General features: G+C 36.3%; 1 protein-coding gene across 1 annotated transcript in view; it reads right to left on the reverse strand.

Moving 5' to 3' along the window:
• LOC125961282 (netrin receptor DCC-like) overlaps nt 1-23,016 on the reverse strand; it is a 292,487-nt gene that overhangs the window by 9,158 nt on the left and 260,313 nt on the right. Inside the window, exon 9 of the mRNA XM_049698140.1 lies at nt 12,402-12,512. Within this exon, the coding sequence (XP_049554097.1) occupies nt 12,402-12,512 (111 nt within the window). The remainder of the gene's footprint in view (nt 1-12,401; nt 12,513-23,016) is intronic.

The following is a 23,016-nucleotide window of genomic DNA, read 5'->3' on the forward strand; positions in this document are numbered from 1 at the left end:
TGCTACTGGACCGTACACTTAAAAATGGTTAAAATGGTAAATTTTGCGTAATGTGTACTTTAAAACAATTCTTTAAAAAGTTAAAAAGATTTGGAGACCATGAAAACATGTTTGCACTTGTCTGCGTGGCCACTGTGGAGATGCAGTGTACGTATTTGGGACTTTTGAGAGGTACAGTCAACAGAGCTGTGTCACTGGCATGGTAAAGAGGAGGATCGATGATAACTCCCAGACCTTTGGCTTTTGGGCAACTGGTGGATGATGTACTGAGCTGAGGAAAAACAGACACATTTTTTGGTCGTGGTCAATTTGAGATGCCTGTTAGTCACATATATAGATATTAGGGAACTAGGAAGGGATAGAGGTTTTGGAGAAAGACCATGGACAGGTTTATAGATGTGGAAGCCACCAGCATATAGAAGGTATTTAAAATAAATTTATATGGATACACAGTGTGAGCATGTGTGAAAACAAATAAAATACAAATAAGATGCTATCAAGCAAATAAGATCACCCAAAACTCCCTAAAGTCTTCCATTATCACATTGGAAGGCCAGGTTCTTTACTTTTTTGTGTGTGTGTGTGGTACGCGGGCCTCTCACTGTCGTGGCCTCTCCCGTTGCGGAGCACAGGCTCCGGACGCGCAGGCTCAGCGGCCGTGGCTCACGGGCCCAGCCGCTCCGCGGCATGTGGGATCTTCCCGGACCGGGGCACGAACCCGCGTCCCCTGCATCGGCAGGCGGACTCTCAACCACTGCGCCACCAGGGAAGCTCTGTCCTCATTTCTTACCACTTCCCTCCTTGCTCACCTCATCCCAGCCATCCACAGTGGACACTTAACTTTTCCTCAAACATGACAGGCATGCTCTGGCCTCAGGGTATTTGCACTTGCTGTAGCCTCTGCCTGGGAAGCTCTGCCTCAGAGATACCTTCCTCCCTGACCTTCTTCAGGTTTAGTTATTTAATTTCCAATTTCAGACTTCTCTGGCTACTATATTTAAAATTGCAATCTTTCCCTAATCTCTAATCTCTTACTACTCTCCTAATAATCTCCTCTCATGTTTTTCCCCATAGGATTTATGGTCACTTATTGTGCTACCTATTTCATGTGATTATTTCATTATTCTTTGTCTCATCTCTCTCCATAAATTCTCTATAACTCCAGTAATTAGAATAGTTCCTGGCACAAATCGCTCAAGAATACAGAAATAAAGTCTATATTTCCTATAAGGTTCAATACATTATGCATGACTCATTAACTATAAAATTACCACAATTTTATATAACTCTCTCCATAACATTTTTAAGAAAAAAAATGGAATAACATTTTTTAACTTTGATGCTGAAACGAGATGAAAATATAGTTATTAATGTCATTTTCTCCTAGTCACCAGCAAGATTGGTCTCCTCTGGCTCCTGCTAACGAAAATGACTGCGGCTGTGTACCGTCTGCTGTGGATACGGCACTGCCAAGTAGTGTCAGGCAGTTGGTACTTTTGACAAATACATGTTTATTCTCTATTTAGTATGCTGCATTTTATGGTTCCTTTTGTTAGAGTTTTGCTCCAGTCCTTAACAGCTTATATTTCTTTACAGAGAATTACAGAAGGCAATTGACATACCCACACTCTGCCTTTCTAGACAGGTCTGGTACATACTAATGTGTTCATTTCTACTGGCAGGGCCTGTTCTCAGCAAAGGACATCATCTTCCTTAAGCCACTACACCTCTGTAAACTTTGAATGTTGTTTGTTTATTGCAGGAGACAATCACTTCTATTCATCATTTAATTCGACTGTGTTATTCTATTTTATTTTTTGCAGTTCCAGTCCTACCATTTTCTCAGACTTAACTTTTTAATATAGTTTTTAAATTTACACGCAGCAAATTCACTCAGTGGTACTCAGTTCATGTATCCAGCATTCCCGCCATGGTACAGGAAAGTACCACCCCCACCTCAAAATTTCCTCATGCTGCTTCCCTTTGCAATCATTCCCTCCCCCAATCTCAGGAAGCCTGCTGGCCTGGGTGACTGGTGGATGCCGGTACTGTCCCAATGTGAATAGCACATTGAGTTATAACAGAAATGATGCCTTGCAGATCAGCTCACAACCTCCAATTGTTTAAAAGGATGTGTTTTTGAGCTCTCCATCTTTGTTATACTTGAAAATACCAAAAGAAAAAAACAACAAAATCTTTAAAACCACCCATGGCCAATCTGTCTTGGAATTATATAAGTGATAACTTCACCCTCTTTTGCTTCAATTCCATCATTAGAATCACTGTCAACTAGCCTGATGTAAGAGAAGGAAAACTTTATGTTCTACCAAAAGTACTGGTGATAGCCGCCAACACTATTTATTGAATAATCTGCTGATGGAAATATCAACTTTATTATTTTATTTATTTCTCAAATGATAGCAAATGTTTCTGCTCTCTATGTTCTGTTACACTGATCTACATACTTGTCTATTTCTATGCCAGACAGTACTATATTGGTTTTAAATCAGGTTTTATACTAAAAATGTTTGTTCTACTTTTTCAAAATGTTTTCGAATTCTTTTATATTTATTCTTCCATATAAAGTTTACTCTGATTGGAATAATATTAAATTAACCATTAATTTGGGAAAAACTAAGTTATGTAATGGCAAGGTTTGCATCAAAGAATATACATACCTTTCTATTTACTCATGTTTTATTTTTTATATTTTAATAAAATGCTATTGTTTTCTTCATATACATTTGTTTACATCTTGTTAAATTTAGTCTTAGATTTACTTTAGGTTGCTGTATGAGTGCATTTCTTTTCTTTTTAATATTTAAACTAATTATTGATAGTGTAATAAAAAGCTACTTTTGTGTATGTATGTTTGTGTGTGTGTGTGTGTATATATATATATATATACATATATATTGAAACCTACTACATTACATTTTCTTATTGGTTCTAATAGGTTTTCAGTGTAGTTTCTTAAAATTTCCAAATATGCAGTCACACCATTTATAAAAATCAATTCTTTCCCTCTGTAATAAAATGTTACGGCTTTTTAAGTTTTTTTGTTTTTGTTTTTACCAAAACCTCTACACTCTGTTGAATAACAGAAATAGTAGAAATAGGAAGCTTCCTTAGCTTGTTTGGATCTTAAAGCCAAAGGAGTTAGTATTTTACCATGTAGCAGAATGCTTACATTTTTACAATAATTTTTTTTTTTTTTTTTTTTTGGCGGGACGTGGGCCTTTCACTGTTGTGGCCTCTCCCGTTGTGGAGCACAGGCTCCGGATGCGCAGGCTCAGCGGCCATGGCTCGCGGGCCCAGATGCTCCGTGGCATGTGGGATCTTCCCGGACCGGGGCACGAACCCGCGTCCCCTGAATCGGCAGGCGGACTCTCAACCACTGCGCCACCAGGGAAGCCCCAATAATGCTTTTTACAATAATATTTTGAAAGTTTCTTTATATTCCTATGTTAACATGAGTTTTTAAAAGATTGGTAATAACTGTCTAAATTTACAAAACGCCCTCCTGCATCTATTGATAAAATTATATGACAACACCCCTTTAAATTATTCCTTAATTAGATGGTGGCTTTTAAGATGTGCTGAATGTATGTCCTGCTTTTGTATCAGAAGGGAACACATCTAATCTCTTAATGCAGACAAGGCTTTATGATCATGAACAAGAAGAAGCTTCATAAGACAATGATATTAGTATTTCATATTGCTGTCAAGGTTTGAGATCTAATTTATCAAAACAAACAATATCAATAAGCATTTGTTGAGTGTTTGATATATATCAGACATGCTGCTGAGTATTTTACTACCATTATCATAGTTAATTTTCACAAAAATGTGTTGGTATTGTTGTTACTCTACATGTAGATGAGAAAACTCAGGGAAGTTTAGCTCCTTGCCCAAGATTGTATAGTGAGTGGAGCAGGATTCAAACCTAGTTACTAAGACTTCAGAGTCCACAATTTTATCCATTCCATTACACTTAGAAAAAGTCAATCAAGTCACAGGGAATCAAACATTTCATGAGAGCATTAAAAAGTTTGCTACAGCCAAGGAAAGGATTTGGAATTTCCTTGAACATTTATTGAAGTCTAAATAATCTGTACCATGCTTTGTATAGTGGAGCTCTGAGATTTTGAACAACCACTCGCTGAAGAACTAAAGCAGATTTTAAATTCCTTTCAAAATCCAGTTTTGGCTTTGCTGGCAACATTTCTTATATGTAAGGTGAATTCCACTTGAATGAGAGTAAGGGGCTGTATTCTTCAACTTCATGATGACTTGGCTGCTGTACCACTGGCCTAACCTTATCCCATGAGCCTATTTGTCAATCAGCAATGCAAAATATCCTGGATTTCCTATCAAAAGCCCATGTGAAAGAAATCCTTTTTCACAACATGCCACCTACATTCCACTGTGCATAAAATCTCATACTAACATCTTTATATCTCCAGATGATCACATTTGCAAGATCAATGGTATAACCCCCCCCACTCTTTACCCTCAAATTGGTACATCTACTTAGATGCATTTTAAAAGCATGTTTTTATCAAAAGAAATAGTCAAATGAAAATAATTTCTGTATTTGTTAAAATTTAAAAATCAATTTTATAAAACTGTACCTAATATTTTTAATCTAAAGGGTATACAAGTAAACGATGTTGCCTAGATTTTAGGTGTTAAAAGTTACATTCGAGGGCTTTCCTGGCAGTGCAGTGGTTGAGAGTCCGCCTGCCGAAGCAGGGGACACGGGTTCGTGCCCTGGTCTGGGAAGATCCCACATGCTGCGGAGCAGCTAGGCCCGTGAGCCATGGCCGCTGAGCCTGCGCGTCCGGAGCCTGTGCTCCGCAACGGGAGAGGCCACAACAGTGAGAGGCCCACATACCGCAAAAAAAAAAAAAAAAAAAAAAAGTTACATTCGAGATGTAACATAATTTCTTTTGGACCAAAGAATTATTTAGAAGTATGTTTTATATTTGCAAATATATATTGGGTATCATATTATTATTAACTATTAGTTTAACTACATGGTGATCAATGAATGTGTTTAGTATGATCCAAGAACTTTAAATCCATTTCTTTATAGGCAAACACTAAATGTTCTTTGGATGTTTAGGGAAAAAAAATATGATTTTCTAATTGTGTGAATATTTCAGTTATGTCCAAGTAAATCTTCTATATTCCTTCCTTTTTCCTTTTTTTTTTAACTGGTTATGATGGGAGTAGGGCAGTTCTTTTTTTTTAATTTTTATTTTTTTTATACAGCAGGTTCTTATTAGTCATCAATTTTATGCACATCAGTGTATACATGTGAATCCCAATCACCCAAATCATCAACCACCATTCCCACCCCCCCACGGCTCTTTGCCCTTGGTGTCCATATGTTTCTTCTCTACATCTGTGTCTCAACTTCTGCCCTGCAAGCCGGTTCATCTGTACCATTTTTTTAGGTTCCACATACATGCTTTAATATATGATATTTGTTTCTCTCTTTCTGACTTACTTCACTCTGTATGACAGTCTCTAGATCCATCCACGTCTCAACAAATGACCCAATTTCGTTCCTTTTTATGGTTGAGTAATATTCCATTGTATATATGTGACACATCTTCTTTATCCATTTGTGTGTTGATGGGAATTTAGGTTGCTTCCATGACCTGTCTATTGTAAATAGTGCTGCAATGAACATTGGGGTGCATGGGTCTATTTTTTTTTTTTTTTTTTTGGCTGTACGCGGGCCTCTCACTGTTGTGGCCTCTCCCGTTGCGGAGCACAGGCTCCGGAGGTGCTCCGGATGAGCAGGCTCAGCGGCCATGGCTCACGGGCCCAGCTGCTCTGCGGCATGTGGGATCTTCCCGGACCGGGGCACGAACCCGCGTCCCCTGCATTGGCAAGCAGACCCTCAACCACTGCGCCACCAGGGAAGCCTGCGTGTGTCTTTTTGAATTATGGTTTTCTCTGGGTATATGTCCAATAGTGAGATTGTTGGACCACATGGTAATTCTATTTTTAGTTTTTTAAGGAACCTCCATACTGTTCTCCATAGTGGGTGTATCAATTTACATTCCCCCCAATAAAAATAATATTATTTTTCCCTTTTCTTGTCCTACTTTCTATTTCAAGTTTACTGCTCATTTTTTTCATACCTTTTGGCCTCAAATGATGTTAACATGAAACCAAAAGAAAACACAGACTGGTTTATCTTATTTTAAACAAATTTTATTTTGGTATAATTATACTTAATCTTTGTCAATGATTGAAATGACACAAACAAAAAAAATTTTTTTTTTCTTCTGGCAGTTGTATTAGTTTCCTATTGCTACTATACTTGGTGTGTTAACTTACCAGAAGCTTAGTGGCTTAAAACAGCATAAATGTATTATGTGACCTTTGTGGAGGTCAGAACTCCAATCTGTTTCAGTGAGCTAAAATCAAGGTATCAGCAGGGCCTAATGACTCTTTCTTGAGGCTCTGAGGGGCCATGTGTTTTCTTGCTTTTTTCGAACTTCCTTGGCTCACGCCCCACGGCACTCCAACCTGATTCTGCTGTCACACCTCCTGTCATTCTGAGCTTCCTCCCTCCCTCTTCCAAGAACACTTTTGAATACATTGGGTCCACCCAGAAAATCCAGGATAATCGCCTGTCTCACAAACCTTAATTTAATCACATCTGCAAAGTCTCTCACTCACAGACCCCAGGGATTAGGATGTGGACATTTTGGGGGGCCATTATTCAGCCTACCACAACTCTTCCATGTATTATTTTCTCCTTCCTTCCTTCCTTCTTTCTCTCCTTCTTCCTTTCTTTTTTTCTATTCTTCAATTTATTTCAGTGAGTCAAAAACTTATTTTTCTCATTTCTCCTTCTTCTGCCTAGAGATTTCCCACTTGTCAGAGTCTATTTTTTGAATGAATATGACATTTTTAATATGCAATGTTTCTTCTTTCTGGGTGGAGTCATCATCTTAGATTTTACCATTATTCTTAAAATAAACTTTAATGTGTTCCTTCTCAAAGCCATATGCCCAGGGAGTATCACATATCATGCAGATTCCAAAAGGCAGAAGTTTTTTCATGGTTCACTTCTCAAATGAAATGAATTTGCAGTAATTCCACTTTACCATTACCGAACAGGCTAATAGGGTTAATTATCTATTTCCTGGGGTCAGGAAATTAGAACCTCTTCTTAGATTCACAGTTTTTGCTTACATCACTCTTGTATTTTCAGGAGTCTCTGCATTGCTGATTTTTGCTAGCCAAGCTCCTCCATTTTAGGGTAGAGGTTTAATTTTAAATTATATCATTATTGATTTGTATAACAATTTCTACCTGTTCACTTTAATTTTTTTTTTAAAGCAGCACAAATGGATGTCCAACCTCAATTTCCTGGAGGATGCCGTGCCGAACTTCCTCATAAATTCCTTCATATCCTTATGCAAGACATTTACATAAGAACTTCGGGGAATTCTAATGATTTTGTTTTTTTAAGCTGAAATTTTGAGGCACAAAATAAATATTTTAAAACTTCCCAGCTGTTAGTAATAGCAAACATGCTTTCAGGGAACCCTGAACAAACAGTGAGGTTTGGCTCTGTAATTACTTTAACAAAACATCCTAATTAAAAGGGTAATCCATAAGGAACTGGAGTATTTCTCCAAGTTACTGTAGATCTTCACACTGCTTAAATCAAACAGAGAAGGCAAGAGAAGCTACAGAAGTCACGGAAGGAGAGGGAATTACTTTCATTGCTTTCAGCTATCTGTACAAACCGCTGCTTCTGTTTAGCTGACTTGCAAGGCTCAGAGTTACCATTACCACCCTAATGAGTAGATCACACCTTCTGAGTTCACAAGGTGACTTAAAGGCAAAGGGAGAAAGTTATGCAACACTATGCACCTAGAAGGGCCAACACTGGGTTTCCCAGCCAATGTAGATTTCTCTGGCTACAGCAAAGAATGCCTCCCATTTCAAGTGGTTTTCAAAAGGATTGCTTCCTCCTTATCCGAAAACGTAAAGGAAATCAAAGCCATTCTATATGGAAATCTGACTTCGGAATGCTTAGCTATGAAAGCTCTGGTAGAAGTCATCTAAGTCTCATTTTATAATTTAAACATTTACTTGAATAAGTTAAAATGAGATGAATATTTAAAGAAAACTTCCATAGCTTAAATATATGTATATATTTATCCTATAGATTCTATATTCTATATTATTTCTATATTTCCATATAGAAAGAGAGCAAGCCATCAGGCTGAGTATTCTCTTGGCGCTACTAGTGACCACTTCTGAGCTTGTCCATTCACCCGAATATTAATTCGTATCAAGGGTTATACTTTCTACTATTTGAATGATGTAGTCAAAAGAAAAAAAAAAACAGGAGGAAGGAAGAGGAATTGAAATCAGTTTCAGGGAGTTGCTCAGTGAAAAGAGATCACGGGGTCCAGAAATTGAGAAAGCCTTAGGACCAAATATGTCTGGTCCTATTAATTTAGTACAGTGAGTAAAATCAGTGCTTTACAAAGCAAGTGAAACACATCTGTCCCACGCTCCTATAGTTAAATACCCTGAAATGGCTATTAGTTTCCATTACGTTTTAAATGTATACTATCTTAAATCATAAACTATAACAGCATTATGTGCAAGAAGTATGAACTGTACTAGGTTTCTTCTATTAATTTTTCATTTACCTTTTGTCAGATTACTGATGCGCATCTTATGATCAAGGACAAGAACTGTGTAAACAATTATAATCCGAATGAAGAAGTGCAAGAATGAGAGAAGAGGCAGTATTTGAAATGTACTGAAATGTGTTAACCAGCTGCTAAAGGAGTACCATTTGGATGAGGGAGGATGAATTCTGAACAAATAGTGGTAGAAATGATTTTTCTTAAGGTATTCACTTTGAAAAATGTCTACTATGCTGTCCTACACACCCTTCCCTGTAATCCTAGCCATCAGTCCCCTTTCCCTGAAGTTTCTAGTTTAAGTACTATTTGTTTTCATGATGCCTGTTCAATCATTGCAGCCAGTATCTGTTAGTGCCTCAAGAGAGCTGTTCATTTTTCACATTTGTACTCCCTGTTTACTTGGCACATCATAACTGCTTAATCAATACTCAAATAAGGAAAAAAGTCAGGAGGGAGGCTGCATGCAGAAGAGAGATATTATTAAGCTAAAAACATGGTATAGTTCAAACATCCAGTGAAACAGCATTTATTAAGACACTATTCATGAGCTCGGCATAGAGGTTCTTGATTAGAATAGATGTATGAAACGGATTCTACTTAGATCACATAGATATGAAAAGAATGCAGTTAAGTGGAAGCTTTGTGCCATCCCAGAAGCTGTGATTTTTACATTTTGGTTCTACTTACAATGTGAGTCTTTCAGAGTGAGGAGAAAGAACACATAAGTCAAGTGGAGCGTCCCATTCATCCTGCATATTCTATAGGAACTTCAGCACCTCCACTCCATTTATTTTCACTCCTTCCGGTAAGAGATAGAGTCCCTTAAGTTTGGGTAAATGATATGACCTCATTTCTTAGAATCTTTTGCCTTGAATCACTGTGTTTTTATTGTCATTGGGTCAGTTCCAAAGGATTCATGGGGACTTTGCTTTGATAACCTGTACTGGGCATTGACTCACCCAACCCGGTCTTAAGTGTCAGCTCCACAGTTACCAGCAGAGTGACTGAATCAAGTTGGTTTAATTTTCTTAGCTTAAGTTACTGTTCTTTAAAAGTAAGGATAACAATATATACCCCACATGTATAGATGAGAGTATAAAACACAAGTATATAAACTTTAAAAGTTATTTCTCAAGTAAAATAGAAAAATGAAGTATTCCTACAGCATATCCTAACCATCCTTTTATTGTTTAAATAAGACAGATCATGTCCTCATGACTTTAGGCCCAGCTATCCTGGCCTCCTTGTCATACTTCAACCACCAACTGGGCTTCAATTTCTGGATGGTCTCTTCTTGGTATTCCTTCTGAACCAAGGGCTCTTGTCTGACCTATTTGCATGGCTGTCTCCCTCGCTTTCTCAAAGTCTGTGCTATATTTTCCTAATATGAGAAATCTTCGCAATCCCCTATATAAAAGAGTACTCCCGAATCATTTGTTATTCCTTCTACCACACTTTGTTTTCTTCTGATAATTTATCACTATCTATCTCTACCTCAATAAAATTTATACTCTTTGAGAGTAGGGACTTTGTTTATTGCTTTGCCCCTAGTACCTAAAATAATGCCTGGTATATAAAATTTTTCAAGAAAAATTACATGTTGAATAAATGATTACACGAATTCAAGTTCCCTAACCTATTAATGAAGGGTGTATGTTTTGCAAAGTGTGAATTTGTGTAGCGCCACTTCTCCATTTACCTTATCTAAGACAAGTTAAATAACAGTTTCTAAGCCCCAAGTTACTTTATTTTAGGGTTTACTCTAGGGTTGTCCTAACTGAGTTGGCCCATGTCTGTCTACTTCTAAAACATTTTTTGTGCTTTAGCCAGACTAGTCTCTTCAAAATGCAAACATAATTGTCAGTATTTTAAAAAATTATTTCATGACTTGCTTAGGATAAAGCGGGTTATGGCTTTAATGAGATTCTTAGGACAAAGTTCAAAATCCTTAATTTGGTCTTGCCAGATTTAGAACATGCCTGTCTTGCAAAAGTAACTGCATGCCATCTCTGTGTTTCAGCCTTGATGGTTTTTATTTTGGGTCCCTAGCAGCACCATGATCTATCTTGACTTCAAACATGCATTTACCTTACCCTCTACTTCTCCTCCTCAATTTCTAATATATGTTTTTGCATAGCTAATTCTTGTTCATCCTTCAGGTTTCATTCAGATGTAAATCTTCTCTACATCTCTTTGCCTATCTATCTATCTTCCTATCTTTCTATTTAGCCATCCATCCTATGTTGAACAATAGGATATGGCCAATATTCAACCAGGTTTGTATTATAACAATGGTAATTTCCTATGACTTCACTTAGAATGTTTGTCTTTCTAAGCTCCACAAGGAAAAAAAATCATGTCTTTCTTATTATTATATCCTCAGAGCTAGGCACAATGCCTGATGTTTAGCAAATTTTCTATAACTTTTCTTTGAATTAATGTGCTATCACATGGCAGTGATTATCATTACTGTGGAAATAGTGTATGTTGATTGTTTTACTGCCACCATAATCATGTTGTAAACCCAAATCTGTGACTATATTAAAATCATGTATGGCAGTGAGTTCTTTAGAAAGGGAAGAAGGGAAAGATCAAAAAGGAAGAAAATTAAAAGAAGGAGTTTAAGGAAGAGAAAGGGAGAATGGATTTGAGGAATGGTGATGGAGAGAAGAGAGGGAGAGAGAAAAAGGAGAGGAAAAGAAAGAGATACAGAATTTTCACCTTCCAGTAACTTGAATATTTTCAGGTCTATTAGTGAAGAAGAAGTGAATTCCATTGCTGGTTATATAGGCAGCCATCTTGAGTCACCACATTTTCAATACACATGTGTTTATTCTTTCAGCTACTTTTTTCTTTGCCCCAGTTTGAATCACCTAGCTTTAAGTTTACTGATCATAACTTACCTCTTTTCAAGTATCTTTCATTTTTATTAATTTCTACTTTGCTCATTTGTAACTCTAATTCTCTAGAGTATATTTTTGCTTTGTTATTTATATTAGTTATATTTCTGTTTATTTTTATTATTCACTTTTTTTGTTGCTTCCATTAACCCTTTCTCTTGAATTGTATTTTTGTATTTAGTCATGATGCTTTTTATTTCAAGAAGTATTTCTCAACTGATAATTTTGAAGATATTGTTATATTTAATGTAGTGACATGTGACTTTTATATGAATCTCAATATCTCATCCACAAGTATCTCAGACAACTATCAATTAAGCAAATAAGGCAGATTGTCTTTTATACAAAAAAATAAGTGTCAAATATTAATGACCATATCATAAGCGTGTCAAAAATACATATTTGCTGTTTTGCAGAAGTACCATAAAAGAGCCAGAGAAGCTATATAAAGTAATTATGTTTTCTGATTATTATCAGAAATTGCAGCCATTCCTGTGAAGAAAATGGTTAAGGTCAATTATTCAAAGTAAAATAAATAGTAAAAAGATCATTTCAAATTATTTTGAAAAAAAAAGTAATTTGTTATGAAGACTATTATTGATTTATATTTATATGGCATTGCTGAAGACTCTGTATTCATTCAGCATTTTCGCTTTGTTTTGTTTTTGTTTTGCATCTAAAAATTTAAGAAGAATAAATATCCCCAATGTTGAAGTTTATCAATTTTTTTAAGGTATCCTTTGAAGCTGAACTAACAAAGAAGACAGAAATCAGAGTGACAGTGATTGGGGAAAGGTCTTACCATCGAGATCATTCTCCGGAGTCTCTGCTGTGTACCAGTTGGAAGGTGGTCCAGTGCCATTGACTGTCATGGCTGACACTTGAAAACTGTACTGACTTCCTTTCTCCAGTCCTGTGAAAGAATTTTCCCCAGAAGAAAAAACTTACTGAAAACAAGTATTTCTGGTGGGTTTTAAACGTTTTAGCAAAATTTTAACAATAGTAGACATGCTTTACATTGTTTGTGATTGTTGTGGTAATTATTATTTTAGCCAAAAGGGTTGGAAGATTACAGCAAGAAATCAAATTATTTTTCATATATCCTCATTTATTTTTTCCAGTTTACAAAAATGTAACCCTGAAAACAGCCTCAGGGCAGAGGCAGAATATAAAATATGAACGATGAAGAAATAATCAAAAATAGCAAGGATCATTTTTCCTCACAGTTCAGAAGAGGCCTGCCTATAAATCAAGAAGAGTCAGTCTAAAAATTTATGCTCCATCATTCATTCAAAGTCAGTGATTATGTTCCCTTTGGGCCAAGAAAGAAAACTCCAAAGCCACTGTACTTCAGCAGGAAAACTAGGTCTTTGTCTCTCGAAAACATCACAAGACGTAGTTCGTTTTGCATTAGCTTCCATACTAGAGCATGAAGAAAGTCTAACTCTATGATAATTTGGACATACATTATAGGACACAGTGATGACCTTAGAGCTGATTTTCCAGTACACAGAGAGTATAGGTAGACAAGAGAGGCCCTGTGTATCATGAGTGTGATAGGTGTAAATTTTTAATGTAAACACTTTTCCTTTTAACTGAATCTCAATGTTGCTCATTAACATGAAAAATTATTGTAAAACACATGATGCTTGTCAAAATATGATTTTTTTGAGACATTGAGGACTCAGTTTAAACTGAGAAGTTCTTAAACCTCAATGAGTTGAACAACACTGATAAAAAATAACACCTCTCTGTTTTTTCCATTAATTTGAAATGCCATGAACATTTGGAGCCAAGGAAAAGTCATAAATAAAGCTATTAGAGAAATGATGCTTCTATCAAGTACAAAGTTATGTACTTGTATATTTTTGCATAGGAAGATGAGTAAATCTTGGTACTGAGAAGAATTCTAACTTACTGTTAATAGGAGATGGTGTTTTACATGATGGTTAGAATGGACTTGTTAATGTCGAAGGGCAGTTGTCTTCAATAACTAGTTGTTGGGGAAGCTAGTAAAATAGTCTTGTTCAGGCTTCAGAGACAGAAGTTGGCCTCTGACCAACCTGTGACCCTACCTGGACTGCGCGCCTGCCTACTTACCTAACAATTGCTGCTAGCAAATCAAACGGCGTTTACTATAAGAGAGGGAATGGGTCTTGGAATTTCTTGAGCCCTGGGGACCTGGCCTGTCCCCCGGGGTCTGAAAAATCCTGTGACCCCCACCACGGTGAAAACAACAGCACTGTTAAAGTGAATCCAGAGCTGCATTTCTGCACGCAAACTGATGATATGAGTTTGCGGCCTGGGATTATAAGCGGGAACCCCCAGAACTGCAACGTGAAGTCTCACCCATGCGGTGGCCGCACTGCCTGGGACCCTTCCCCAATTGGGGCTCCAGATTGCTGTTACTCAGGACTTCCCAGCTGCTGCTGCTTGGATCTGGAAGTCGGTGTCGGCCCAATTCGGTGAGGTATGCTCTATTATATACTTTGTTAATATTCTTATTCCTTTCCTTCCAATAATTGTAGATTGAAATTGATATAATCCCTTCTAATGACTGTATATTGAAATTAAATTAAATCACCTTCTATTAAAGATTGATTGAAGCTGTTTATTTGTGTGAGATGAGTGGTTATTTTGCCAGGGAATCCAATGAACCTTAAAACCGAAAGTAGGCTTTTGGCGAAACACTAAGTACTGTTAGAGAAGACAGTTTGATAAACTCACCCACACAAAATGCTGTCCTCTTAAGAGGCTTCTAATTTTCTAAAATAGACTGGAAGGCATGGACTGAGAATAGTTTTGGTGCTGTTGTCTTGTTATCATCAGTGTTTTAATTGTATATCCATAGAGCCACTACAGTGCCTGACACAGGGAAGGCACAGACACAAAACAACTGTTGAAAGATCCACTAAAGCAAGTCTTAGCACAAAGGAAATATTAGACTACAATACAATATCCAACACCATCAGCAAGGTGGTGAACGGATGCTTTTGAACATAAACCCTTTGTGGTGCCTTAAGTAGGCTTGTGCTCACTTTGACTTGTCCCTTAGTTAACACGGCATTGATCTGATACTTGTTAACATTTTTCACCCTTCATAGGTGCTGTTGTTGATTCCTGAGGCAGAGGGATTACAGAGGCTCTTCCGGGAAATTAAAAACTCACAGGGAGGGACTTCCCTGGTGGCGCAGTGGTTAAGAATCCGCCTGCCAATACAGCGGACACAGGTTTGAGCCCTGGTCCGGGAAGATCCCACATGCCACGGAGCAGCTAAGCCTGTGCGCCGCAACTACGCCTGTGCGCCGCAACTACTGAGCCTGCGCTCTAGAGCCCGTGACAGATAACTACTGGGCCCATGTGCCACAATTACTGAAGCCTGTCTGCCTAGAGCCCATGCTCTGCAACAAGAGAAGCCACCTCAAGAAGAAGCCTGCACAATGCAACAAAGAGCAGCCCCCGCTCGCCACAGCTAGAGAAAGCCCGCGTGCAGCAATGAAGACCCAACACAGCCAAAAATAAATAAAATTAAATCTTTAAAGAAAACCAAAAAACAAAATCTCACAGGGAGAGAACTCTAGGAAGAAATGTTTACCAAATTATTGCAATCATTACAGCTCATGACTTTCATAGTGGTCTCACCTCAAATAGTTTAAGTCCATCAAGAATATACTCTTTTACAGTAAGGGGAAATTTAACTTCATTTTTCTTTGAAATGGATGGACAATTATTCAGTACCACCTCCAGTGACTGATTTGAAATACTTTGTGTGATGGTCAGTTTTATGTGTCAACTTAGCTAAGGTAAAGTCCCCAGTTATTCAATCAAACACTCAGTGTTGCTGGGAAGGTATTTTGTAGATACGACTAAAGTCCATATTCAGTTGCTTTTACATAAGGGATATTATCCTAGATAATCTGGGTGGGCCGGATTCAGTCAGGTGAAGGGACTGAAGTGCAGACTGAGGCTTCCCTGAAGAAGAAATTTCACCTGCAGCTATCTTTCCTGATGGCCTGCCCTGTGGATTTCGGAATTGCCCAGCCAGCCATCATAGTCAATTAAGTCAACTGCTTGCAATAAATCTCTTAGTATATATCTCCACTGATTCTGTTTCTTTGGTCAGACCTTGACTGACATACCATTCTCTTACATGCAATATTTTGACTGTAAATGGAAATCTTTCTGAATGCCGTATAGTCTGTTCCATTCATTTGACTTTAAATCAAGTGGTGTTTCTCATGCAGAATCTATCAATTTTTAACATAAGTTAATTAAAATATCTCACTATAAAGTAGATATGCAAATTTCTTCTTATAATTTTGCCAAATTTCAATTTACATATGTTGAGTTTAGGCTCTGTCAGTATCATTAATTCAGTTTTGAGTAAAACAAAAGCCTATTAATATCTTGAATAATAACTTGAAGTAACAATTAGAAGGCAGTTAAAAGACCAACCACTACGTGTTTCCCCTATGAGGCCTCACCTGGTACCCCACCAAGCTACTTATCAGAATATCCCTTCTAACCATATACAGTAGCGTAGCTTTTCGTATCTTTCTCTCTATGATATCAGTAGTGAAGCTTTAATACTCTATATAGAGTAGTACCTAGGTCAACCTGAAAATCCTGTTAACTTTTGAAATATTATATTTTAGCTTAAATTTTAAAACTTTTGGAATTTATTCTAGAGTGTTGCTGTGGAATCTCACTAATAACACCCAGAAATTCTAGATTAAGTATAAGAAAATATTTAAAGATATATATAACAGTCCAATATTAAAAGAGATCATAATGTCTAGTCAAACGGCCCATCTAACACTGTACATCCAACTAAGTGGTCCTGTAAATAAAGCATGGATACTTTTGGAATAAGAAATTCACCAAGGGATGGAATCCACTCCAACAGTTTTGCTTGTTAATAAAAGTTCTTCTTTAGATTGCATTGAATCTGCTTTACTATAGTATTACCTACAGATAAATCTGAGTTTTACACAGTGGGATTAAAAAAAAAAATTAAATTCCACTTTCAAGATATCTTTACCCAAGCCTTCTGATTCTAAATTCAGTGCTTTCTGTACCAGACTTTTAGCAACAGAATTAAACCTGTGACCCTCTTCTAGTCTAGATAAGTGGAGGATGCAGTGATAAGCAAAACCAGAAATTTTGGCTTTTCAGAGTCAGTCAGTTCATTACCCTGAATTCTAGCTTTCAAATGTTCCTGCATTTTTGCTGTGAGGGGTAGCTGGCCAGACAAGTTTTAGATGTTCTGAGAGCTCTTTTAATCTCAGTTTCTCATATACAGTTATTAGGTAATAATACCTGCATTTCTACCTTAGAGTATTCTTTTGAGAATCAAATGACAAACTGCTTTCAAAAATAATTTATTAAATTAGGCATTTAATAGACATAAAGATAACTAACATTTGCAGATTATTTTCTCACTTGAAACATTCCATTGATGGATGGATGGATGCATGCATTCATTCATTCAGTCATTCATTGGAGATGGGATAGAAGGAAACCAGCATGTAATCAAAAGCTGTTTTGTGTATGTATTTCTCAAAGCTGTTATCTGAGATGTGTTTCCTGAGTTGGGCTAATGGAAATATTAAACAGTATTTCAAAAATAAATTGGTAGGAAAGTTTTGACTTAATCTCTTCTAAAGTTACTCAGTTCCTCTAGTTACAAAGTTAATCCTCAATTTTTATTATTCAATAGATATCCCTTTCCATCCCTGCATTATTTCACTATCCCTTTACATACTCACACAACCACATAGTCATTGCTTATGGTCAACATCATATTACCTATAGTTTAAGAGTTAAGAGTATAGGTTTTCAATTCAGGCAGAATTAGACTTAAGTTTTTGCTGCACCACTTAATAGCTGCATGACCTTGAAAAACTTACTAGCCCTCTTTCTTTGCCTAAGATTTCTCAACAATAAAATGTGTATATGAATAAAAAATTATTATAAAGATTAAATTTTAAAATAGATACAGTTCTATTTTCTTATCATGGATATTTTTTCAGCTATATCAAGGTATACTTAATATGCCCCAAATTGCACATTTTTAATGTATATATTTTAATGAGTTTGGACATATGTATACATTATGATACCATCACCACAATCAAGGTAATAAACCTATCTATCACCTTCAAAAGACTCTTTTGTCCTCTTGCTTTTATTATTATTTTTTAATGTTAAGAATTCTTGGCATGAGATGACTTCTAAACAAATTGTTAGGTGCACGATACAGTACTGTTAATTATAGGTACTTGTTGTACAGCAGATCTCTAGAACTTATTCATCTTGTATAACTGTCATTTTATACCCGTTGAACAACTGCCCATTTCCCCCTCTCCCTCTCCCCTGGCAACCACCATTCTATTCTCGGTTTCCAAAAGTTTGACTATTTTAGATACCTCATATATGCGGAATCATGTATCTGCCCTTCTGGGACTGACATTTCACTTAGCATAATATCTCCCAGTCCACCCATGTTGCAGCAAATGGCAAGGTTTTGTTTTCTATTTTAAAGCTGAATAATATTCCGTTGTATGTATATACCACAGTTTCTTCATCCATTTGTCTGTCGATGGAAATCTGGGTTGTTTCTCTACCTTGGCTCTTGCGAACAACGTTGCAATGAATGTGGGAATGCAGCTATCTCTTTGAGATCTTGATTTCAATTCTTTTGGATATGTACCCAGAAGTGGGATTGGTGGTTCATTGGCAGTTCTGTTTTTAACTTTTTGAGGAACCTCCATACTGTTTCCAGCATAGAGCTGTTGTCAAAGTTGCTATTGCTGTTATTATTGTTACAAATGTTAAAATTGTTTATATCAATGCTTTTTTACAGATTGACACAACGGCCAGAGTCACTCACAGTAAAGTGAGCTAAAGATGACAACACTGTATAGTACAAGGAGCACATAACTAGGAATCAGAACGTCTGTGATCTAGTTGGAATCTATACCATTAACTAATGGTACATCCTAGAAATGTCATTCTTCTGACTTCAGTTACCTCTTCTATAAAAAAAAAAAGGGCTTTGGATGCGATGAATTGTGTGTTTCCTGTTCTGTTTGTCAGGGACGTATAGTTCAATCTCAATGTGTGCATGTGTGTGTGTGTGTGTGTGTGTGCGCGCATGTGTGTGTGTGCCTAGCTGCTTCTAAGTACAACTTTATTCTAAAAGAAGTAAGGTATAGGTAGCAATGCTTTTCTTAGCTGTAAAAAATTCTATTTTTAAAAGCAGATTGTCTTCTGCCTGTTTCTATCCCCAGTAATAAGTGCCTTCAAACTCTGTAATTCTTCAGTTCTTTTCTAGTTTCTTAAAACTTATGGTCAACAGATGATGTATTATCCAAACAATATAACTTCCCTTTATTCCCCTAATGCTAACCTTGTTATAAAATTGCTGTGCCATTATTTCAATTTTTCAGTCCATAAAACACCAATGACTGTTTACCACTATATTTATTTTTATATTGGTCGTGAAGCATAAGAAAACTCTTAAATTCAGTTCCAAACAACCTTCTCTGAAGAGCACTCAAAAATTAAAAACAGCACTTTAAAATTTAGTTGACTTGGGTTCCCACAATAAAATTGATAGCAGTGATTTAAACTCCTTGTTATAACTCTGAATTACTTTGTTATTGCAGATGTCTCATTATCCTAGTAAAAAAAACACACACAACAAAAAACAACTGCCTAACAAATAGAAGACTGTAAAAAACAATATTTGAGTCTCTACATCTGAATATTTACACCATCCAAAGGAAGCATTCTGGCATTTTCAATTTTCTAACAGCCAAATCAACATATCCATATACTTTACAGGTATTGAAAACATGGGGGCAAATCCTGTACATTTTAAAGTGCTGAAGAGTCATATAGAAAATCAATTACTTCCGCTTACTACAAAGTGGGTAAGTTACTAAATATATCCTGGGGACAAGTCAAAACCACAGCCAATCAACCAGTGTGTAGTACTTCCTGATTCCTCAATGCTTTGTAGCCTGAAAGACATTCCCACTACATCTAGGAATGCAACATGCATTACTAAAGCCAGGACACAGAACTGGGGAGAGGAAGGCAGAGGCTTTGCAAAGCTTGTTTTTAATGTTTTAAGAGTATGAGGCTATCCTCTGGGTGTTTGTAATTCTCTATTTCAAATTAAAAATGAGGCTGTGTGACTTTTTTGCAATACATATCAAGTACAGTTACAAGTATAACTGCTCAGATTATGTTTGCACTCTCAAATTCATTTTATAACAATTGAAATGAAGAAGGAACATTCTGAATAAAGGTTTCAAGTTTGGAGTCCAGATTCCTACAAATCTATAAAGATGGGAAGGGGCATTTGTGCATCATTTCAATAACAAGCTAATTAATTCATCCTATTTCTTTGCTTTTGACTGGAATGATATTAAACCAGAGTGAAGATAGGTTATCCTATGCTGATTAGAAGGGTTAATTGCCACATATATTTTAGAGGAATAAAGATATAAGGCTGAATTGTTTATTTTTGGATAACTAAAGTTTCATTAGAGGGTATAATTCAAAATGATTGTCCTTGAGAGGAAAAGTAATGAAAGGTGTCTAGTGAGTAGAATACAGTATACTTGGAACATCCAAACATAGCCTTTCCTGGAAATATGGTCTTAACAGATATAATTACTTTAGGACCTTGAGATGGAATCATCCTGGATTATTACAGTCTATACCCAACGAATGGTGTCTTTATAAGAAGAGAGACGTAGAGACACACGGAGGAAGTGATGCAGAGATGGAGGCAGAGATCTGAGAGATGCATCTATAAGCTAAGGAATGTCAAGGACTGCCAGCAACCATCAGAGGTTAGAAGACAAACATAGGACATTTTCTCTCAGAGTCTCCAGAAGAAACCAATCCTGCAGACACCTTAATTTCAGATTTCTGGTTTCTCCTGAACTGAAAAAAAATCTGTTCTTTTAAGCCACCACATTTGTGGTAATTTGTTACGACCCCCCTAGGACTAATATAGCATCTTTGATAGTAAAAAGGCTAAAACTTGCTGCTCTATATAGTTATCTTTTTAAACAATTTTGCTTTTCGTCGAAAGAAAATCCTAAAATTTGTATATTTAGAGAGTCAAAATTTTGGCTTGATTATATTAAGCTGAATGTGTTAAATTCCATTTGGCAAAAAACCCATAAATACTAAACAATTCATATCAGTAAGGTCATTCTTCATTTATTTTCTTGACCAGTCCCTTCTTAGTTGTTCAATGGGCATACAGTTAAAGTCAGTGGTAGGAAATCTTCAATTTTGGTAATCAAAAGTTATAACATCAGAGTCTTGACATTTTATTTGTTTTTCACTGTACATATGCAGTTAAAATGCATATTTTATTGTTACAAAAGTAAGCAATAATCACTATTAATATTTTGATATTTAGAACATATTATTCTAAATATTTTCTTACGGATTTTTTGGTTTATAAATATGGACTCATGCTTAATACTGATTTAAAACTGAGTTATTCACTTAACATGCTTTAAATATTTAACATGTAATTTAACATGTTTACGTTACAGTATTCTCAATAGATATACAGTATTCCTTGATATGATTGTGTCCGAATTTTCTAGTTAACTGCCTACAGTTAGATACTTAGGGTCTTTTTTTTTCTTGTTATTTGCTATTAAAGTAACGGTGCAATGAACATGTTTTTAGTTCAAAACTTTGCAAAAAAATATGTCTGCTGAATTGGAACAAACTCCTAGAAGTTGGAAACTTGACTCATACATTTATGAATACACACACATACACACACATACATCTGTATATAACAGAAATCTCCACATTGCTTTCCAGAAAGATTCTAGAAACTTTCTGTCCCACAAGTAGTATATGAGAGTTCATGTTTCTTTTGTACACTTTCCAAAACAGTGTATCATCATTCATTTTTATCTTTATTACTTTAATCAAAGGAAAATGCTAACTCAATTTTGTTTTAATTTGCATTTCTCTGCTAATGAGATTGAACATTTTATTACACTTGTTGGCTATTTATAGTTCTGTAAATGGAATATCCAGTCCTTAGTTTTTCTATTGGAATGCTCATATTTTAATTATTTTATAAAAAAGAAGTTTATTTTATATTTTTAATATTCTTCATTTGAGAAGGAAAAGCAATGATTAAAAGAAGTTTCAGGGCTTCACATGCCAGTATCTATTAAAATACAAGGTTTGGATTAAATTATTCTTAGAGCCTCTTCTTCTATTCAAATATTAACTCTTAGGAATTATACTAAAATTTTTAAAGCAAGAATTGTCAATTTTGGTGATTTATTTTAAAGTAAACTATGTACATGTTGTACCAAATATTCCAGTGAGCAAACATGCCTCACTTCAATATTTTTACCTTCTTCCCATCATTTTATCCAGGAAAAAGACAGGATCTTGGCTTTCCTTAAGCTTTTTAAATGGAATGGTAGAGTGCCATAAGTTCCGCTTAGACTTAATAATACCTTCCTAGGAGATTCTGTCCAGATATAAAACAAGTAATGTAATTTTTTGGTAATCTATTTTGGAAGCACTCTCACAATCACATTAACATTTTATAGGCATAAGAGGCAAAACCTAAAAGGAAAAACCAGCTTTCTATCAAGTCTCATATTGTAGGCTGAGCAAGTAGCTTAAATTGTGTGTTTTATGATTTCAGATGGAAATTTACTGAGTACCTCATACAGAGAAAGGAATAAATAAGGAGTTACTTTCCTTTATTCTCATCTGCGATGATAGTTATCCATTTTCTGTAAGTTATGATTTTTAATTTGCATGTTGTCATGCAGCCAGTTTATGTGCCGTGACCCATATGCTCAACTTGACCCGCCAGTTTTTGCCATGAGCCACCGCTATACGCTTTGCTTTCCAAACCCTTAGTTCATGCTCTCTTTGGTACTACACAGCCCCAAGTGCTGCTTCCACCCTAGACCAAGCCATCACCACATAAAGTGCTGAGGAAAAGGAGAGAATTCCATGTTTGTACATTTACCAGAAGTTCCGGCTTCCCAGGGGGCCGGCAGGAGGTACAAAACAGTTAACAACCTATTGGTGGGCTTACTTTGACCAATGATAGACAAGAGAGGAACTGCTCACGCTTCCTATCCAGCCATCCTCTGTGGGCCACAGCAGTTAAATTAGCTTCTCTAGTGATACCCTACCAAGGCCAAGCAAGCTGTGGGTTTGCTCTAAACTTGGGGCCAGCTCAATAATACGTCATCATTATCTGATTTATTTTCCTCCCTGGCTCATTTTCCTTGTTCCTTCACTCTTGCTTTCCTGGGCTTGCACCCCAAATGCATTAACTTGAAAGCCTGACTCAGTCTCTGTTTTCCAGGAACTGGACTGACATGTATTAA

Source organism: Orcinus orca, chromosome 15, assembly GCF_937001465.1.
Source record: "Orcinus orca chromosome 15, mOrcOrc1.1, whole genome shotgun sequence".
Lineage (NCBI taxonomy): Eukaryota > Metazoa > Chordata > Mammalia > Artiodactyla > Delphinidae > Orcinus > Orcinus orca.